General features: G+C 48.1%; 1 protein-coding gene across 1 annotated transcript; it reads right to left on the reverse strand.

The window, feature by feature from the left end:
- Positions 1-380: 380 nt before the first annotated feature.
- Positions 381-20,803, reverse strand: PMP22 (peripheral myelin protein 22). Its single transcript, XM_075579683.1, has 5 exons — positions 20,596-20,803; positions 18,291-18,391; positions 15,165-15,261; positions 5,880-6,020; positions 381-3,190 (listed from the first exon to the last, which is right to left on the reverse strand). The coding sequence occupies exons 2-5, from the start codon at positions 18,366-18,368 to the stop codon at positions 3,027-3,029; spliced, it is 480 nt and encodes a 159-aa protein (XP_075435798.1). The 5' UTR covers positions 18,369-18,391; positions 20,596-20,803; the 3' UTR covers positions 381-3,026.
- Positions 20,804-21,459: the final 656 nt, after the last annotated feature.

Consider the following 21,459-nt stretch of genomic DNA (forward strand, 5'->3'; position numbering starts at 1 on the left):
AGTTCTGGGTGGGCACCCATTGAATAAAGGGGCCCTCCCTGCATCTCTGCTCTGTACACCTTGGTATCATTCATCTCGCGTCCATCAATGCTAGCTATCGTCCCGTCATTCTCCAGCAGAGGGCAGACTTCCATGGCATGTAGGGTAAGATTTTCACAGTGCTGCCACCCTTGCATTTTAACCCCGTGAGTGGCAGGCCCCCTTCAGGCCGCGAAAAGGTTCATTAGACCTATAACGACCCCGCTAACCCCTTCAGAGGAGCGCCGGTCTGCTGCTCGCAGGCAGTCGGGGCTTCAAATAACGGTTCCCAAACCCATCGTTGGAAACGCGCGTCCCATTTCTGCGAGCTGCGCCGCAGTCAGGAAGACACAGAGAGGCCGTTGAGTTACTCTTGAGTTTTATTTTTTTTTTGCTTAGCACACACATATTTGGTACAAAACAGAGGAAAGGGGTAAAGGGACCGGGGCTTAGCATCGGAGAGGCACTTGGTAAATCGGGGGGAAGGGGTCAGGGGCCCATACATTTAATCGCCAGGCCCGGCAGGTAGATACGCTGAGAAGGGGCTTTACGAATATTGGGGGGCGGGTGAGAGCAGACGTCTTAGGCTCTAAGTCCAAACCCTTCAGACACCGGGGTAACGCCTTTGTGGACACAGTGGGATACCACGAACTCCGGCAGCGTAAGGTCGAGGGTTACGTTTATCCATTTGCCGACGCCAAAAAAAAAGAAAGAAGGTCCCAGCCGACAACAGGTTAAAACGACCGGAGAACACTTTGATCTAACGCCGACTGAGACCTGGATTCTCAGGAGGCACCCCGGGAGTTACAGTGGGCGCAGGCACTCGCGGCAACATGTAATTACCTGCTTTCTGACGGAGTATCATAGATCCCCTTTGATCCCTATAATTAAGCAGCTAAGCCTTATAATAAAACAGTCTGCAGGGTTATAACCATGTTCCCCTACAGCAACTCCAGTCCTCAAGACCCCCCCCCACCAACAGGTCAGGTTTTCAGGATATCCCTGCTTCAGCACAGGTGGCTCAATCAGTGGCTCAGTCTTTGACTGAGCCACTGATTGAGCCACCTGTGCTGAAGCAGGGATATCCTGGAAACCTGACCTGTTGGGGGGAGGGTGTTGAGAACCCCTAATTTACTGGACCTTAGTTCTGTATCTTTCCTGTCGCTCAGAGCTCCTACCAGCTCATCTCTTCGCTCCCTAACCCCTCCACTGCAGGGGGGGCATGCAGAGCCAATGCAATGGGGGGGGGGGGCTCCTTGTCCATAAAGATTATAGGGGAATCCCTTAGAAATAGCCTTTATAGTGTATATATACACGTCTGTAGACCTTGCTTGCAAATCCAGGTACGTCTCTCTGCGTACCCCAGCACTCGAGGAGTTAATGCTTCACCTGTGTGTTTTATACAGTAGATAGGTAGAAGACAGCACTTCCAGAAACCTGCCCCCTTAACCCCTACACAGCGACCATATTAAACACCCACAAGGCTTGTGGATAACCCTGCCCGACTACATATGCCCGTTAGCCAAGCCCTTGCATCACGTAATGCCCTCCAATTTGGGGAGGGGGGTGGGGGGGAAGGAATAGATGGACGCACCAAAAATTAACCCAACAATGCCATTTCCCCCCCATTAATATCCTCCCCCGTATCCCGATTCCCATGCAACTAGGTTGCTATGGAGATATGCCCAGGCAGCGTCAAGCGGGCTGGCGTCACGTGACCCCAAAAGCGGCCAACCACAATGTAGCCACGCCCACTGCGTTTACAGTATCGGCAACGACAGTAACATTATAAGCAGGCCCGTGTTAAATATGTATACCTCCATTTTAGCCAACGATGCTGAATTTTCACGTTTTTTCTCTCAAAACAAAAGGTGTTATTGGGGTTACACAGAGATTAAACAATGAGGAATGGTCCAAAATTAATAATAGCACCATTTTGTTTCTGTTTTAGTTACATATATATCGAGGAACTGCTTCAAACTCATCTATATTTTGTATTGTTTTGGGGGTTTTTGGTTCCATTAAACAAAGTTGATTATTTCATTTTTATTTATTTTTTTCCTCCACAAGTGACACATTTGGTAAACAACTTTGTCTACTGTATTTTTTTTTTTTTAATATATATTTATATACCTATAATACATGCGCTTTGGTTAAAATAAAAATAAAAAATATACATATACTGTTTTTAATTTTTTTTAACAGGTTTTATATTTCAGTGAGGTTTTTTTGGGGGGGGGGGGGGCGGGGGTGTTCCGATGGTAAGAGGTGTCATAGCGCGTTACCGCGGTTTAATTGTAATATTCCCCAAACTTTATGTGTATTTGTTCAACAGTACTTTGATGCAGTTAGTCAGTGCAAAAGGCATCAGGCGTTTTGAAAAAGCCCCCTCTCCATTGGCTGTTGCATCATACGGCACTGTGCCGTTTGACCAATCAGACTGCGCCATGACTCAGTTTCCGGATACAAACCCTTGGAAGGAGCCAACGAGGCCCGAGCCTCTCTGTGTACGGACCAGGAAAGCTCCTTGGTGTCAAAAGATTAAAAGGGGCACTCCTCCTCGCGTCAAAACAGCCGCTGCGCTGTAACGCGCCTCTCTCGCCCTAGCGGCGGCCATTTTGCTTTTGAAAAGGAAGCTACCGCTTGGAATCGGACAGATTAAGACTGTGGGCATCTTCGTAAGGCACACAACATGTTTTAGAATGGCTGTGTCCACACCAAAAAAAATGATATTTTGGCGCAGACATAAGTATTTTTGTTTTTTTAGCTTACAGAAAGTCAAAATAAGCAAACAATACTATGTACATATATGTAAAAAGTGTTATAAATAGGTTTTTAAACCATAGATACTATTTACATCTTCAATAACACAGTAACCTGCCCCCACCACTCTCTCTCTTTGGTGGGGGGAGGTTGTTGTAATGTTTGGTTTCAAATCTCTAGGTTCCCCTTGGACTTTTCGATTCTCTGGGTTCCCCTCGCTTCCGGTCTGCGGCAAGCTTCGGCGCTTACTCGCGCTTCCTCAGGATGATGTAGATGATGCCACTGATGGCGGCAAGGGGGAAGGCCACCCACGCCAGGATGTAGGCAAAACCGTAGCTAGACATGACTTGCATCTGCCACTCCGTGTGCCGCACCGTGTAGATGGACGCAGCGGCCATCACGCACAGCCCTGGGGAGGAGACGGATGTGTGTTAGCTGGGTGACATGAAACAATCAGAATACTCCTTTCAAGCATCTCTACAGAAGGGCCCCTAGAGGAGTTCCATGCATGGAACTTTCAGACATGGGGACACTCTGATTGGCTAAGGCTGTTGCCATGGATGCCACGAACCTGTCTCCTCACTCATCTGTCAAAGCCACTCGGAATGTTCCATTCATCCACAGTTGGCGGGTGGAGTTCAATTTACATGAACATGTCAAAATTCCTATGACATTTGTAACATTTTAGACGGATTGCAAAGAAGCAAAGAGGGTTAGAGGAACCAATTAGAAATAAAAACAGAACCCATCTCCTATGTGCACGTTTACTTTGACCTTCAGACTTAAGCCCTTCAATTGCCAGCGGGACAAACCTAAGCCCAACCTGCCTGGCAGCAAATGGTCTAGGAAACCAATGCTAGAGACACCCTCTACTGGATAAGTTCTAGGTTCCTCAACCCTATGAACCTACAGAACACAGGTATGCTATTAACTTATTTATTTCCCATTAAAGATACAGAAGGACCGCATTTTAAACACACGGCAGACCCCTGTGGCAGAGCTGGGGTTAAGCCTTTCTTATCAGCCCAAGTATTTATGTCACAAAGGCAGCATTGTTCGGCCAATGGCTCCGAAGCTTCTGCAAGTCCTTTCTAACTCTGTTCTAAGCAGTCCGTGGGACACCTACATTTCCTGGCTTTGAGAACTCGGGCACTGTATGTGCTTTGTTCCCAGAAAGTGCACGAGTGGGCAATTTACAGAGCATGTCATTCTGCTGCATCGCCCCGAACCTCCTACTTGCATAGCATCGACATCCAAAACACTGGAAGACTGTCAAAGGCACACGAAGGAAGACAAAACAAGACCTGCGATCCCGTGCCAACGGAACCTACAGATCTCCGGGACTGAGAAGGGACTCCTACTGTGGGTGTTTGATAGCTCCCATGTATTCCCTGGCAGAGAGGAGTGAATCCAGCCAACAAGGAGAACACCAAGTCACTGAAAACTTCTACCGTCCCAGCAGCAAACAACTCACATTCCTTTTGACACGAAATGAATAAAGTGTTTTTTTTTTAATATAAAGTGAGTAGTTTAACCAACTTGCACAATGGCTCTTATTCGGTAAGGTGCGCCATTAACGTAAACGGGACTTTTTTTAGGCGATAGCGCGCTATCACACCTTACAGAATAAGCCCCAATATATTCTCATGATGAGAAGACCGTAGGGTAAGCAATTAATGCCATCCCTTATTCTAACGAGACATCGGTGATTTTAATGGCTAATTAACACTATTCGCATAATAAGTTAGTAGCGGACTCCATATATTCACTAAAGGAGAAGCTAGTAGCTGGTCTGCTAATGAGGTGGCCAACTCCAGACCTCTAGGACCTCCTACAGGTCAGGTTCAGCATAGCCCTGCTTCAGCACAAGTAGCTCAGTCAATGATTGAGCCACCTGTGCTGACGCAGGGATATCCCTAGAACCTGGACAGTTGGGGGCCTTCGAGGACTGGACCTGGCCACCCCTGACCCAATGGGAAGTCAGACATTGCCAATGTCCCCCTGTGCTGTAACCAGCATTAGTGGGGGGGGGGGGGGGTCACTTCAAGGACACAAGTTTTTGAAAGTTACAGGGATGACCAGAGAGCTGCCTCCGTGGCTTCTCCTGTATAACCGCCGGCACAGACTGTACCCCAGCGCGACTCACGCCATGTGCACAAACATGAATGGGATTTAAAGCCCCGCATGAGTCAGCGGTGGGCGATGTAACCGCAGGGCAAACGGCTAATCCCCAGATCAAGCCGCCCGCTCGTCCGAAAAGGCGATGAATGGATGTTAATTCCCTGCCCTGAGATAACTGGGAACGCTGGCCTTTTGCCCCCCTGATAGGATGATGGTTTGAAGGTAACTCCTGCAAAGTGCCTCATTGCATGTGTGGTTGGTAGAGGCAGCCGGAAAGCGGAGCTTATGCCAACTGCTGGTCCTTTACTTAACCCCTCGGCTGCCAGAATGCAGGCCCCCTTTAAAAGCGAAGGGGTGGGTTGTGGGAACGTTTGTAAGGGAGAAAGTGGAAACACTGTACCCTTTTTTTAGCTAAATATCACAGACTCCCGATTGGGACACTGAGCAATCCCTCCATCTAATCTGTTGTGTGTGTTTCTTACAGGAGTGGTTTTTAAAGGGGCTTTAAATATCGATGAGGTGGCAGCTTCCTAATGGCCCCGATAGGTGTCAGCCATTTTCTTTCCCCTGAGGGAGATTTAAACCTGGTAACTTCAAACTTTAACCAGCCAAGTATCTCGGAAACCAGGTGGGAGGTGGGGGGGGGGGGGAGGCGGGGGGAGAGGAGAGAGATTTTTTTTAGGGGGACCGCTAGTTCAAAAATGGGGGCTTAAAAAAAAAAACCCTTTTTAACCCTTTGAGTGCCAGAGAACACCTCTAACACTCACGATCACGTGACCGCTTCTCTGACGCTGTCGCAGAACGCGATCTCCCTACGAGCAAGTAGCCTATGACAGTAGCTACTACGTTATTGGGCTCCCTGGGCTGCCAGACCCCCCCCCCCCCCCCCCCACATCACGTGGTAGCCACGTCCGGGGATCCCCCCCCCCCCCCCCCGCAATGGGTTCAGGTTGACGAGGCGAATTGACGACACTTACCAGCAAGGACCTGGAAGATTCCGGTAAGGTAGAATCGTCCGCCCTTGGTGAGCGTGAAAAGCTGGCAGAAGAACAGGAACAGGGAGAGGACGCTGAAGATAATGGACAGGATCATCATGGCTTGCACGGACTGGAGCCACTCTGAAGAGAAGCACGGGGAGAAGACACCATGACTTATTTATAACACCCATTAACGGAAAGCACTTTGCCAACGACTTTAACTCACGGGGTGGTACCAGCGTTACATCATGTCATGCAGTACGGGCAACAACACACTAACTCAGGGACACCCAACCTCAAAAGTGCTATCAAGCAGCAAAACACGCTGGGCCAGTATTGTAGATCTGCTGGCGTTTAGGACATTGTTTTGGCCAAAGTGGACATTTTGGCAGATATAGAATTAGCCCCCTCCTCCCCCCCCCCCCGCCCGTGACCCATATTGCCTAAACCATAGAGCGCCTTACGACCCAATTCATGTAAATGCCGCGGTCACCGCGGTTTAATAGAAGTAATGGTCAGGGGGGCTCAACTCCAACCCCAAACTGGTCAGGTATCCAGGATATCCCTGCTTCAGCACAGGTGGCTCAGTCGAAGACAGAAGCAGGGACTGGCTGAGCCACCTGTGCTGAAGCTGGGATATCTTGACAACCTGTTGGGTGGGGGCTTGAGTACTGGAGTCGAGCCTCCCCCCCCCACCCCCACCCCCCTGTGTTAGGTCATTGGAAAAAGTTTGCCATAGCTGAGCATTAATTCCCGCTCACAGGATGGGAGTTGCCACTCTCCGTGTGTTACCAATATCACAGCGAACACTTCCCTTAGTGTACTGATGCTGAAAGGTGTATATTTTTATCTCGTGTCCCTGAGCATCCGTGTAACTATATTTCACCTCTTTTGTAGTTTGTGCCTTATCAGTAGAAGGCCTTATAGAGAACAGTTTAAGCAAAACACATATTATAATGGGTACCATCTTCCCTCCTCCTTCTTAGCATCAAATAACTCCTGCAAATCTTAGAATATTAACTCACCTCGTCTACATTTAACCCATTATCACTATTCTGCTTATCCTAGGATGTTCTGCTGCATTAAAACCACAAAACTGCTATTAAATAGAAACAAAGTTCCCTTAAGCTGCATTAAAGAAACGACAAGACTTTAATGGGAAAAAGTGCGCATGAGCTGGATAGATTAAAAAGAAACCCCCGCTCTTGAATTATTTAGTGAATAACCATCTCGCTACGAGGATAATTACTGGAACAGCTCACAGTTTTACAATGATGTTGGCACCAGGAGAACGGCCAATGGGAAGAATAGATTTCTCTCCAGTCACAGGAACAAGTCACTGTATCACAGCGCCGTGACAATCTCTGCGGTCACAGGAACAAGTCACTGTATCACAGCGCCGGGACAATCTCTGCGGTCACAGGAACAAGTCACTGTATCACAGCGCCGTGACAATCTCTGCGGTCACAGGAACAAGTCACTGTATCACAGCGCCGTGACAATCTCTGCGGTCACAGGAACAAGTCACTGTATCACAGCGCCGTGACAATCTCTGCGGTCACAGGAACAAGTCACTGTATCACAGCGCAGGGACAATCTCTGCGGTCACAGGAACAAGTCACTGTATCACAGCGCCGTGACAATCTCTGCAGTCACAGAAACAATTCACTATCACAGCGCCGTGACAATCTCTGCGGTCACAGGAACAAGTCACTGTATCACAGCGCCGTGACAATCTCTGCGCTCACAGGAACAAGTCACTGTATCACAGCGCCGTGACAATCTCTGCGGTCACAGGAACAAGTCACTGTATCACAGCGCCGTGACAATCTCTGCGGTCACAGGAACAAGTCACTGTATCACAGCGCCGTGACAATCTCTGCGGTCACAGGAACAAGTCACTGTATCACAGCGCCGTGACAATCTCTGCAGTCACAGGAACAAGTCACTGTATCACAGCGCTGTGACAATCTCTCCGGTCACAGGAACAAGTCACTGTATCACAGCGCCGTGACAATCTCTGCGGTCACGGGAACAAGTCACTGTATCACAGCGCCGTGACAATCTCTGCGGTCACAGGAACAAGTCACTGTATCACAGCGCTGTGACAATCTCTGCGGTCACAGGAACAAGTCACTGTATCACAGCGCCGTGACAATCTCTGCGGTCACAGGAACAAGTCACTGTGTCACAGCGCCGTGACAATCTCTGCGGTCACAGGAACAAGTCACTGTATCACAGCGCCGTGACAATCTCTGCGGTCACAGGAACAAGTCACTGTATCACAGCGCTGTGACAATCTCTGCGGTCACAGGAACAAGTCACTGTGTCACAGCGCCGTGACAATCTCTGCGGTCACAGGAACAAGTCACTGTATCACAGCGCCGTGACAATCTCTGCGGTCACGGGAACAAGTCACTGTATCACAGCGCCGTGACAATCTCTGCGGTCACAGGAACAAGTCACTGTATCACAGCGCCGTGACAATCTCTGCGGTCACAGGAACAAGTCACTGTATCACAGCGCTGTGACAATCTCTGCGGTCACAGGAACAAGTCACTGTATCACAGCGCTGTGACAATCTCTGCGGTCACAGGAACAAGTCACTGTATCACAGCGCCGTGACAATCTCTGCGGTCACGGGAACAAGTCACTGTATCACAGCGCCGTGACAATCTCTGCAGTCACAGGAACAAGTCACTGTATCACAGCGCTGTGACAATCTCTGCGGTCACAGGAACAAGTCACTGTGTCACAGCGCCGTGACAATCTCTGCGGTCACAGGAACAAGTCACTGTATCACAGCGCCGTGACAATCTCTGCGGTCACGGGAACAAGTCACTGTATCACAGCGCCGTGACAATCTCTGCGGTCACAGGAACAAGTCACTGTATCACAGCGCCGTGACAATCTCTGCGGTCACAGGAACAAGTCACTGTATCACAGCGCTGTGACAATCTCTGCGGTCACAGGAACAAGTCACTGTATCACAGCGCCGTGACAATCTCTGCGGTCACAGGAACAAGTCACTGTATCACAGCGCCGTGACAATCTCTGCGGTCACGGGAACAAGTCACTGTATCACAGCGCCGTGACAATCTCTGCAGTCACAGGAACAAGTCACTGTATCACAGCGCCGTGACAATCTCTGCGGTCACAGGAACAAGTCACTGTATCACAGCGCTGTGACAATCTCTGCGGTCACAGGAACAAGTCACTGTATCACAGCGCAGGGACAATCTCTGCGGTCACAGGAACAAGTCACTGTATCACAGCGCCGTGACAATCTCTGCGGTCACAGGAACAAGTCACTGTATCACAGCGCCGTGACAATCTCTGCGCTCACAGGAACAAGTCACTGTGTCACAGCACCATGACAATCTCTGCGGTCACAGGAACAAGTCACTGTATCACAGCGCCGTGACAATCTCTGCGGTCACAGGAACAAGTCACTGTATCACAGCGCCGTGACAATCTCTGCGGCCACAGGAACAAGTCACTGTATCACAGCGCCGTGACAATCTCTGCGGTCACAGGAACAAGTCACTGTATCACAGCGCCGTGACAATCTCTGCGGTCACAGGAACAAGTCACTGTATCACAGCGCCGTGACAATCTCTGCGGTCACAGGAAACAAGTCACTGTATCACAGCGCCGTGACAATCTCTGCGGTCACAGGAACAAGTCACTGTATCACAGCGCCGTGACAATCTCTGCGGTCACGGGAACAAGTCACTGTATCACAGCGCTGTGACAATCTCTGCGGTCACAGAAACAATTCACTATAACAGCGCCGTGACAATCTCTGCGGTCACAGGAATAAGTCACTGTATCACAGCGCCGTGACAATCTCTGCGGTCACAGAAACAATTCACTATCACAGCGCCGTGACAATCTCTGCGGTCACAGGAACAAGTCACTGTATCACAGCGCCGTGACAATCTCTGCGGTCACAGGAACAAGTCACTGTATCACAGCGCCGTGACAATCTCTGCGGTCACAGGAACAAGTCACTGTGTCACAGCGCCGTGACAATCTCTGCGGTCACAGGAACAAGTCACTGTATCACAGCGCCGTGACAATCTCTGCGGTCACAGGAACAAGTCACTGTATCACAGCGCCGTGACAATCTCTGCGGTCACAGGAACAAGTCACTGTATCACAGCGCCGTGACAATCTCTGCGCTCACAGGAACAAGTCACTGTATCACAGCGCCGTGACAATCTCTGCGGTCACAGGAACAAGTCACTGTATCACAGCGCCGTGACAATCTCTGCGGTCACAGGAACAAGTCACTGTATCACAGCGCCGTGACAATCTCTGCGGCCACAGGAACAAGTCACTGTATCACAGCGCCGTGACAATCTCTGCGGCCGACACATCGCTATTTCTGCCCAGACTAGTACAATACTTTATCACATTTTTATGATTGTGTACTTTTGTTATAGGTTCCTTGCTCTGGTGGCCAAACTTACAGCATTTGTGGTATGCTATTGAGACGGCAAATTACGGAGGAAGCGTTAACGCGATGCGCGGGGTTAACACCGGCGCTTTATTGAGTAGTGCTCATTGTTAGAACTGACTTTTAACCATTTTGTGGTTTTTAATTCAACATAAACCGGGGTAATCAAAGCCTTGTTGTAAACACCACACATTTCTCCGAGTTGCCATCTTGGAACTAAGGTGATTCAGCACAGCACTTCTGCTTTATGGCAACATGTGACTGGCAAACCTCACTATCATTGGATTGATACCGAGTCTGGAAGATGATGTGTTTAGAGGCATCAACATGACAATGCCATGTGTTTCAGGACTATATGAAGTTCAGGTGATGTACAAACTGCAACATGACAATGCCAGGTGTTTCAGGGCTATGTGAAGTTCAGGTGATGTACACACTGCAACATGACAATGCCATGTGTTTCAGGACTATGTGAAGTTCAGGTGATGTACAAACTGCAACGTTGGGTCTCATGTTGGATCATTAGCAGACGTCACAACCAATATTTGGAGTCGCTGTCACTGAAAGGCAACCTCACTCTATTAACAGAGTGCCGAATCCCTTAAACATCCACCGTTTCACCTATAGCGTCACATGGACCATCTGCTTCGGCTAATTTCACTGCGGTTGTTCAAGCAGCGATCGATGTAGCCAAGAGACTTTCCATGCCGCTGAGCGGGTCCGATAGCGGGGAATGGACCCCCCACTCATCAACCTTCTCCGGAGCCACGATCCGTGCCGTTTTACTTGTTACTCTGCGGCTCCGGGGGAGGAAATTCTGGCTACCGCTGTACATACGGTGTCTTACTTAAGGTAATTAAGTATATGGTACTGTCGTTATACATTCTTGTACGATGGTAACATTCTAAGATGGTCACCTGCCTATTATTCTGTTGAGCTGCAATAAGTCCTTGTTTGTAGATATTTGAAATGATATTGCACAAGTCTTGTGGTCCTTCTCTGTATTAATGCTTCCCAAACCTGGCCCTCTGGAAAATAAGACGGAGACCATTTCCCTGTAGGATTTCTGGACCCATTAATATTCCGGTGACAGTCCATCCCAATCTTTAAACCTTTGATCCCTGACAGGCTTATGATCTTCAGAAAAATGTAATCCTGTTACTTTATAACCTGTCTGTCTTCCTTCTCCAGTTGCTACAAAGTAGCTTAGCAACCACATGCCCCAAAGCATCCCCTTCTCCCTGCCATATTGGCTCATGTTTCATACTTCGGGTAGGGTGGAACGCTTTTGTCTTTGAGAGAGGCTCTCTGAGGCACACGGGGAGAAACAAATAAACAAAGCAAACATTGTCCTGGCACCTATGTATCTATAGGAAACAGCACGGGAAGGATTTCAGGATATAACTTATATTATTACCCATTTAGCTGTGGGAGTGCAATGGTTTGCATGTCATGGTTTTGTTTATATTCAAGTATGAATAAGTATGGCTGAGCATCGGAAACGGGTCCTTGTGATTCTGAGATTTACTAAGGGGCTGCATCTACAGATTATGGGAAAGTCAGACCCTATACAAATATATATTTGGGAACCTTAACGACCAACACAGAGCATGTCCCCACCCTATACAAGAAACCATTTGTACTCATAGACTATAATGGGACCCCCTCTACAAGAACTAACTTGTATCCCGGGACATGCTTGGGACCCCCTCTACAAGAACTAACTTGTATCCCGGGACATGCTTGGGACCCCCTCTACAAGAAATTACTTGTATCCCAGGACATGCTTGGGACCCCCTCTACAAGAAATTACTTGTATCCCGGGACATGCATGGGACCCCCTCTACAAGAAATAACTTGTATCCCGGGACATGCTTGGGACCCCCTCTACAAGAACGAACTTGTATCCCGGGACATGCATGGGACCCCCTCTACAAGAACTAACTTGTATCCCGGGACATGCATGGGACCCCTCTACAAGAACTAACTTGTATCCCGGGACATGCATGGGACCCCCTCTACAAGAACTAACTTGTATCCCGGGACATGCTTGGGACCCCCTCTACAAGAACTAACTTGTATCCCGGGACATGCTTGGGACCCCCTCTACAATAAATAACTTGTATCCCGGGACATGCTTGGGACCCCCTCTACAAGAACTAACTTGTATCCCGGGACATGCATGGGACCCCCTCTACAAGAACTAACTTGTATCCCGGGACATGCATGGGACCCCCTCTACAAGAACTAACTTGTATCCCGGGACATGCATGGGACCCCACTACAAGAACTAACTTGTATCCCGGGACATGCTTGGGACCCCCTCTACAAGAACTAACTTGTATCCCGGGACATGCTTGGGACCCCCTCTACAATAAATAACTTGTATCCCGGGACATGCTTGGGACCCCCTCTACAAGAACTAACTTGTATCCCGGGACATGCATGGGACCCCCTCTACAAGAACTAACTTGTATCCCTGGACATGCATGGGACCCCACTACAAGAACTAACTTGTATCCCGGGACATGCTTGGGACCCCCTCTACAAGAACTAACTTGTATCCCGGGACATGCTTGGGACCCCCTCTACAAGAACTAACTTGTATCCCGGGACATGCTTGGGATCCCGTAACTGCTGTTAAACTTGCAGTTGTGTCCCTGATCTCCCTTACTGGAGAATGGGATGACTAAGGACAACGTATTAAACTTTGCTTTGACTTCGGAAATACCCGAAACTCCGGCCTGGTGATTAGAAGATAAGCTTCCACAAAGCCACACCAGACCTTACCCCCCCCCCCCCCCCCCACTTTGTACTGCGCTGCGTAATACGTTGGCACCATATACATGAAAGATAATAACTAGTGTAGTCTTTATCATAGTGAAATTACAAAGGGACACGCTGGGAAAAAGAGGTGATATAATCCTATATACAGCAGGTGCGAAGACACAAAGGCCAGATTCACTAAACAGTGCTAAGCCACGCCTTGGCTCCCAATCATATGCATTGGAGTAAAGGCACTTATGTGAATCTGGGTCCCCAACAAGTGAACAAAGGCACAATAACATCACTGCAGGGGGGCTCAAATCCGGCCCGCAAGACCCCCTCCCTCCCACCCCCCCCCCCCCCCAACATGTCAAGTTTGAAAGATATTCCAGCTTCAGCACAGGTGGCTCAATCAGTGGCTCAGTTGAAGACTTGACCTGTTTGGGGGGGGGGGTCTCGAGGACTGGAGTTGAGCCCCCCCTGCATTAATGCATCGAACCCACTGTAACCCGTAAACTCGGCAGACCTGCTGCAGGAGTCCTAGACCACCACAAGGGGTCACTAGACCCTTGGCGTAATGGTGTACAAACGACCCACTCCCACCCATTACAGATGTGTTTTAGAGGGGAGGGGGAGGGGGTCTCCGGCCAGGCAGAAACCTGGTGTTAGGGAGAGACAAGTGAAACCTGGCCACTATTTTTATCCTAGCTACAAGCGGCCTGATGGTAAATCCGAAAAGGGCACGGAGTCCCACCCACGGGAGTCCCACCCACGGGAGTCCCACCCACGAGAGTCCCACCCACGGGAGTCCCACCCACGGGAGTCCCACCCACGAGAGTCCCACCCTCGAGAGTCCCACCCACGGGAGTCCCACCCACGGGAGTCCCACCCACGGGAGTCCCACCCACGGGAGTCCCACCCACGAGAGTCCCACCCACGAGAGTCCCACCCACGAGAGTCCCACCCACGGGAGTCCCACCCACGAGAGTCCCACCCACGGGAGTCCCACCCACGAGAGTCCCACCCACGGGAGTCCCACCCACGGGAGTCCCACCCACGGGAGTCCCACCCACGGGAGTCCCACCCACGGGAGTCCCACCCACGGAGGCCGGTCTGTGTTGGTTAAAGACGGTTATGAGCGGAGGGCGGCTGCTAATTAACCCCTTAAGTGCCAACAGGGCAATGGTTCTCAACAGCTTTCTATAGTTCTACCAATGGCTCCCTGCCCTAAAGAGCTTGCAATCGTTCTACTTAGTGTTATCACCCTTCCCTGCAAGGCTATATTCCTCCTTCTGCCCCCACGAGCATGCAACTACTGTGCATATATACTTTACTAAATATATATATATATTATATAAAGCAAATAAAAATATCACTTGTGAGCTCTTTCACGTCTTAGACAGGTCTGCAACCCCGCCTTTCACCATTATCACCCAGCATACAGTGCTCCCACTGCGGCAAGGGATTCTGGGAAATGACATGCAAATGAGCACACAGTGCCACCCTTTGCCTTAAGTCCATTCTTACATGGAACCCTTAAGCAAATGCTCGCTGTTTTAAACACAGCCTGGGATCATATGCAAGCCAGTTCACCCACTCACAGACGGCTGTTTCGACCTTTTGGGTCTCATCAGTGTGAGGCTGGTTGTACTGGCTGCAATTTAAGACTTGGGTAGGTTTTCAACATTATATATATATATGATATATCTTCTTACTTAGCACTCACAGTGTGCACAGAGTGCCTGCCCTGAAGAGCTTGCACTCTATTATTTGCTATATATACACAATATATATATATCAGGGGGATGAAGTGACCTGCACGGGTTGCCCCGGTTGAACTGGCGCTGTGATTTCGCGTTCTGTTAGATTAACTGATTAAGATATATTAACAGATGCTAATGAAGCTGCAGATAGTTATGGCTCAGAGATTACACACAGAGTCAATGGTCCAGGCAGGAACTCAACGCTCCACATTGTGTATTCCAAACCAACCCCCTAACCGCTATACCTGTTCCCCGGTACGCTTCCCCTTGGCGCCCGAGTGGCGAGTCGCTTACCATTGTTGGAGGAGGTGACGCAATGCAAGGTATTGGTCGCTGTTCCGGAGCAGTTCTGCCACAGGTCCGATGAGAAGCCGTTACCCACCATCCAGCTCTGGTGGAGAAAACACAGGGCCCACAGGGTTAATACAGCACTGCAAATGTGAGACCCCTTCATGCTGCAGTATAAAGCCACGCTGAGTATGACTGTGTGCTTTCAGCAGTCTATAGAGAACAAAAGTATAGTATTTGGGGGGTGGGCAAAATAATTGCAGTGGGACCTACTGCTACCCCTGTCCTGCCCTGCACTCCTATCTAACAGCACCAACAGAGGAACTTTATTTGGGGGAAGGGCTTGGGTGTGGGGGTGAAAGTATAAATCAGTAAGGGCGTTGAATTAACCCCTTAGTTGGTGACGCCTCTGCAGGCAAAGGTCACCCTGATGATTTTTCTAGAATCTATAGACATACTCAGCCCCCCCCCCCCCCTAAACAATAAGTAATTGCTGCATTGTGAATCCTTTATCATTGTGTGTGGTGCATTAATACAGCACTTCCCGCGTTATCACACAGCGCTCCCCCTGCTAGGAAATATTTGTCCCGCGCCCCCCTAATTAATAAATCTTACCGCCGACTCCTCAGCCTATCGCTAACACTGTGTGACCGATCCCAGGCAGTATAGTGTCCTGAGCTCGTGGGGGGAGCACACGCTTAATAATCCCCCCAAACTGCCCCTCCAGTGTGTGCAGGCAGCATGGGGGGTATCGCTGTCACTCACTGCGGGAGCTTCCAAAGTCACGCCCCACAATGCCTTGCTGCTATGGATGCAAAGCATTGTGGGAAGCGACTTTGGAAGCCCCTGCTATACCCCCCCATGTTAAGGTGCAGTTTGGGGTTCTTACTAAGTGCGCAGACCCCACACGGGCTCAGGGCCCCGCTATACTGCCCGGGACCCACCGGTACAGATATGTTTTTGCCGAACCCCTCGGAGACGCCTCACGGATCCCCTGCTGGGATGCGCAGCATTAATATGAACATATTACACGTCTGGAGTATTAGTTCCGTCTCGTCTCACTCACCGGTAAGTCATTGTACCCATTTCCAGCACGGCCACGTGACCTGCAGTGGTGTCTAATTCTGCATGCCGTTAAATAAGGATCCCGCGTGTGGACACCCTCACACAGGCCCACAACCCTGCCCTTCCCCATTATCTCTTAGCATGCAGTGCTTCCCCTGCAGCCAGGGGTTCTGGGTAACGGCATGCAAAAGAGCATTCCATCGAGTTTTTCTGTTTGGGATCCCTACTCTAGAACAGAAGGATGCCCACGCTTGCGCTCTTTCACCATGAAATAATAGCACCTGTTTGTTCCGACTGCTTCCCGGGCTGACACGTCCGCACCCGTGGCACCGTGGCATTGTACGCGCTGACACGTGTGGTCTGTCTGTTATAGGGTGGAGCAGGAGCATAGCCAAGGCACAAAAGCCCTGGAGGCGCGTTACAGACAAACGCACAGCCAGGAGAACAATACGTGTACTGGTTCAGCGCAATCCCTCCTCACAACGCAATAATAAGATAATGTATCGTTCTTGTACAGCTGCTGACAGTGTCGTTTTTTTGTAGTCACCCATCCAGTGTATTTTTTAGGGTGCCCGAGGCACAGGGAGGCAAAGGGACTTTGCCCGAGGTCACAGGGAGCCGACACCGGGGATTGAACCCGGTTCCCCTGCTTCACACTCAGTCGTTGCTGACAAAGTCTGTTTCTTTACTCGCTGCGCTGCTTCTTCAGCCCAACCCGCACATCGAAACCCCACCACCACACCAACCAACTGAACGATCACGCGGCGCCTTTAACCCTTTCACTGCTGCACCGTTTCGCATAATAAAGTGGCGTTTAGACCAATCCTTTTTAGATCAATCTGGTGTTGTTGTTTTTTTTGGTGTGCAAGGTTTGCTCTGGTAAGCAGCCCCTCCCCGCAGTGTATCCCACAGAAATAACCCCCCACGTATTCCCACAGAGGACCACAGCCTGGTACTCAGCACTGCTTTATATATGCTGCACGTTCATATAGGGAAGCTAACTCCCTGATACTAGTTCAATGCCTTTACTTTCTCTCTGATAACAATGCCTCTCTATCCCAATGCTGGTCAGTGAGATATGAACCCCCTTCTGCCAGCGACACCCCGAGACCTCTCTCGCCCGCCCCTCAAATCTCCCAGATGGCTTTGCTTCGGGTGGCTCTCTCATCTACAACAACAGATAATATTGAAGCCTTTCGCGGGGCCCAGCACACAGGAGCAGACTGTATTGGGAGCAGCTGCAGGCTGTACACGCAGTATTGTATTTCATGTTACAGAGGAGCCTGTTAATGCATTTACAGACACACACAAAGTTGCAAAACAACTGGACAGATGGCGGAAAACACACATTTTTTGCAAGTAAAACGTTGAACGCTATTCTGCAACATCGCGCTATGCTTCCTCCGTGTTATTACATTTAATTAAACGTGCATGCAAATTTCCATCTATTCATTTGCTTATAGGTCGCCAAACTGTGCTTATTGGGAGAAATATTCCCCATTTTCTTTGCTTTGGTGCTACACATAATTACTCATTATTTATCTCCTGTTGGATAAAACACCTTCTTTTTTTCACGCTAATATCCTCGGACCTTTAGCTCTTGCCAACAAAAAAAAATCACACGCAATTGACATCTATTAATGCTACTTGTGCTGCAGATAACCGCTGTCCACCTTCAAGGCAGAACATGTTGCAATCATAAGAACATATAGAAATGCTATAATCTCCCCCCAAAACAAAACAACTTGTTACCCTGTGCTATCAACACTGCAAAGAAAACACTGGCACTAACTTAGTTAATAATAAGATTAGTCAGCACATCTAAATATGTTATAAATAAAATGAATACAAATGCAATTATATATATATATATATATATATATTTATATATATATAAAACTACTGTGAAGCGCTATGTACATTTACGGCGTTATATAAATAAAGACATACAATACAATGTATATTAACTGCTTCGCAGCCAGGGGGCCTGCCCCGTGGAACTAGACGATAGAACACAGAGTACATTATTATATATACCGTATATACATATTTATATGTTGTACTTACACTAACGATAGTAGCCACGAAGAGCAGGACCAGCACGGCAATGTGAAGGATAATGATCCCCAGCAATAAGAGAAGCATTTTCGGTCAAGTCTTGGGAATTCCTACAGAAAAGAGACAAAAAGTTGAGGTTTAGGTCCACGTTCCCCTCTCTGCTCCCTGGAAGAGCCGCCTGGTGAATGGAGACGGGGCTGGGAGCATTGCTGGGGTAAATGCTGACAAGGGTGTGTCTCTGATGTTGGACTATCCAGCGGACAGTAGGGGGGGCTTGGGGATAGGAAAATGCCAGAGGACCAGCATTTCGGATTATTTCTACATCCACCATTTTTGGTGTGCAGAACATGTGTGACTGGCTGTTAGACCCCCCCGGCATTCCCAAGCCCCTTCTCCCGCTGTCGCCAAACAACCGCGGTTCACACATATTACTACTGTGAAGCGCTATGTACATTAATGGCGCTATATAAATAAAGACATACAATACAATACAATACATCTGCTTTTTTCTTTCCGCCCTGAAATGTGTTTTGTCGTGGGGTTTCGTGAATGGTGTTTGGGGCTGAGACGGCTGATTTCGGGACATCAGGACGGCATTCCCCCAGCGCACCATTCCGCCCCTTTGTAATCCATAAAAAGAAGCCCCCAATGCTGAGCTCGCTAAGGATTGTGTACGTGTGATAAAAATCTTCCTGCAAATAGTGGTTGAAAAGGAGATTGATAAATCTAGAAGAAAAAAAATGGGTGTCCTGTTTCCTTTTCAACCATCATTTGCAGGTTGGTATTTATTATAATTATTATCGTTCGAGAGCAAATGCCATTCATGATTTAGTTATTGATTATGGAGTGCTCCGTTATAATTATAATTCACGCAGATATTTCTACTTAGAGTATTTATTTATAACGTGTGTTACCAGGAAGTAATACATTGAGAGTTACGTCTCGTTTTCACGTATGTCCTGGGCACAGTTATGATGACAGATACATACATTAAGTGAAAAGGGGTATACATTATATACAAGACATTGCATGCACAGTTAAAGATAATATATATATTATAGGCGTATATAACAGTTACAGACCAGTATGAACATTTGTTTATTTACCTTTCTAAAAAGTCAGTAAATAGCTATACTGTACATTTACAGATCAACAATGTTTACACTGAGAGCCACAATGTTTCAATGGAAAATATTTATCATGAAAGCCCTTTATACACTTAATTTGCATATCATTTGCAATCAATATCTTCTCAATATACTTAGGTATTTTTTAAAACATTTCCAAAGAAATTCGTTAATTCCCACAATAGCTGTAGGGTCCAGAACCAGAGGAGCCAAGAATTCTGGGCTGTTAAATAAAGTTATATTACTGGGTTCTCCATCTTAAACCCCATCATCCCAAATGCAGTCAATGGGAAAGTGAGTACATGCCTAATTTTGCCTATACCCTAATTCTGTATCCCAACATGTCAATGAAAACTGCACCTCAGCTAGAAACCCCCTTGGTACACACATCTACAGCCTGTCTTCTAGCTAGTCCCCAACCCTTAGCATTATAACCTGCAGCAATAAGATGACAAATACATGGAACATTTATTGCAACAAAGAATTCAGGGGTGATTTACAGCGCTCAATTCCATGGGAAGGGACAGATGAGAAGATAAAAATTCTGCACCCACATAATAAGGGGTTGTGCCCCACATCCTCCTTGTCATACAACCTTATATGCAGAGGGTAAATATAAGTGGCAATATTTAATCACAAGGCTTCAGTGTGATACAGTAAACTGTTATCTGCAATTCTGCACCATGCAAAGGCACACCCAACATATATAAACATTTGTATGCAGCTCAACAAGCATGACAGTGATTTCAATAAATCCCTATTAGTAAAACATGTTATTTTCATGTTAATTTCCTGGGCTAATTACCTACACTCCCATTTCCAGTAGAAACATTGTATATATTGTACACTGCAACCTACTGTATTATAATAAACCTACTGTACATGTAATAACAGGAAGGGTGAAATCGGTTCATATTATCCTTCTGATCCCAATGCATGCTGCTAAGATGTAAATCTGTTTAAATCAATAGCAGTCATTCTGAAAAATAGCTTCTGCTTGCAATATTATTTGAAAATGCAAATGAAAATATTCCATAGCAATAGCACAAAAACCCAACACAAAACCTATTTAACATCGATATAGTATAAATGCTGCACAAATGACAACCCCCTATTTGCAGAATAATAGGGGTGCTGGGGAAGCATGGAATATACAAAATATTAGAGAATGTATTAGTGAGACTCACTCAGTAATCTTCACAAGTTGATGTTCCAAGTTGATTTCCACTCCCCCCCCCCAAAAAAAAAGACTGGGGTGCAAAGCAGGTAACCAAATGATATACAGATCCAATGTAAGTGTGCCCCTTCTGTGCCCAGCCTGAGTTATTTGAGGTTAGCTGCAACTGGAAGTGTGAAGTTATAAACTTTCCCTTTTAACAGGAACAACGCCCCATGACGTGTGCTGGGCTGGGGTGTGTGTGTCTCCTCCAGCCAGGGGGAGAGGGACCTTCTATAAATAAGACCTCGGGAAGCAGTCAGGGATGAGGGAGGGAAGTCAGGAGAGGGGTTACTCAGCCTGAATGCTGTGAGATCACCCTGGAATGTGACTTTGGGATCCCTATTATAACTGTTCTTGTTTGCATGGAAACCAGACACACAGATAACAACCTCCTTGTGTCACACAGTTGTGCCCTGCTCCTGTGTCACACACCCACTTGTGCCCTGCTCCTGTGTCACACACCCACTTGTGGGACCATGGTGCACACCTTCTAAATAATGTGCTTCCAAAAAGCTTGGGCGTCTTAGCTGAAACTGGATGTTGAAGAGCGGGGGGATCCTTTGAAAGTGGATGGGGAGACACTCATTGGGGGTGGGGGGCACCCCATGAAGATCTATGACGACATCATGCCATGGTATGCACCCGTGCCTTTGGGGCTGAAGGAACGACTCGGGGGGGTGATGACACGCAGGTTCAAATCCTGGTGTCGGCTCCTTGAGACTTAATCACCTTATCTCCCTGTGCCTCAGGCACCAAAAACATCGATTGTAAGCTCTGCGCGACAGGGACTCGTGCCGGCAAAAATTCTGTGTAATTACTGTCAGCGCTATAC

This window comes from Ascaphus truei, chromosome 22, assembly GCF_040206685.1.
Source record: "Ascaphus truei isolate aAscTru1 chromosome 22, aAscTru1.hap1, whole genome shotgun sequence".
NCBI lineage: Eukaryota > Metazoa > Chordata > Amphibia > Anura > Ascaphidae > Ascaphus > Ascaphus truei.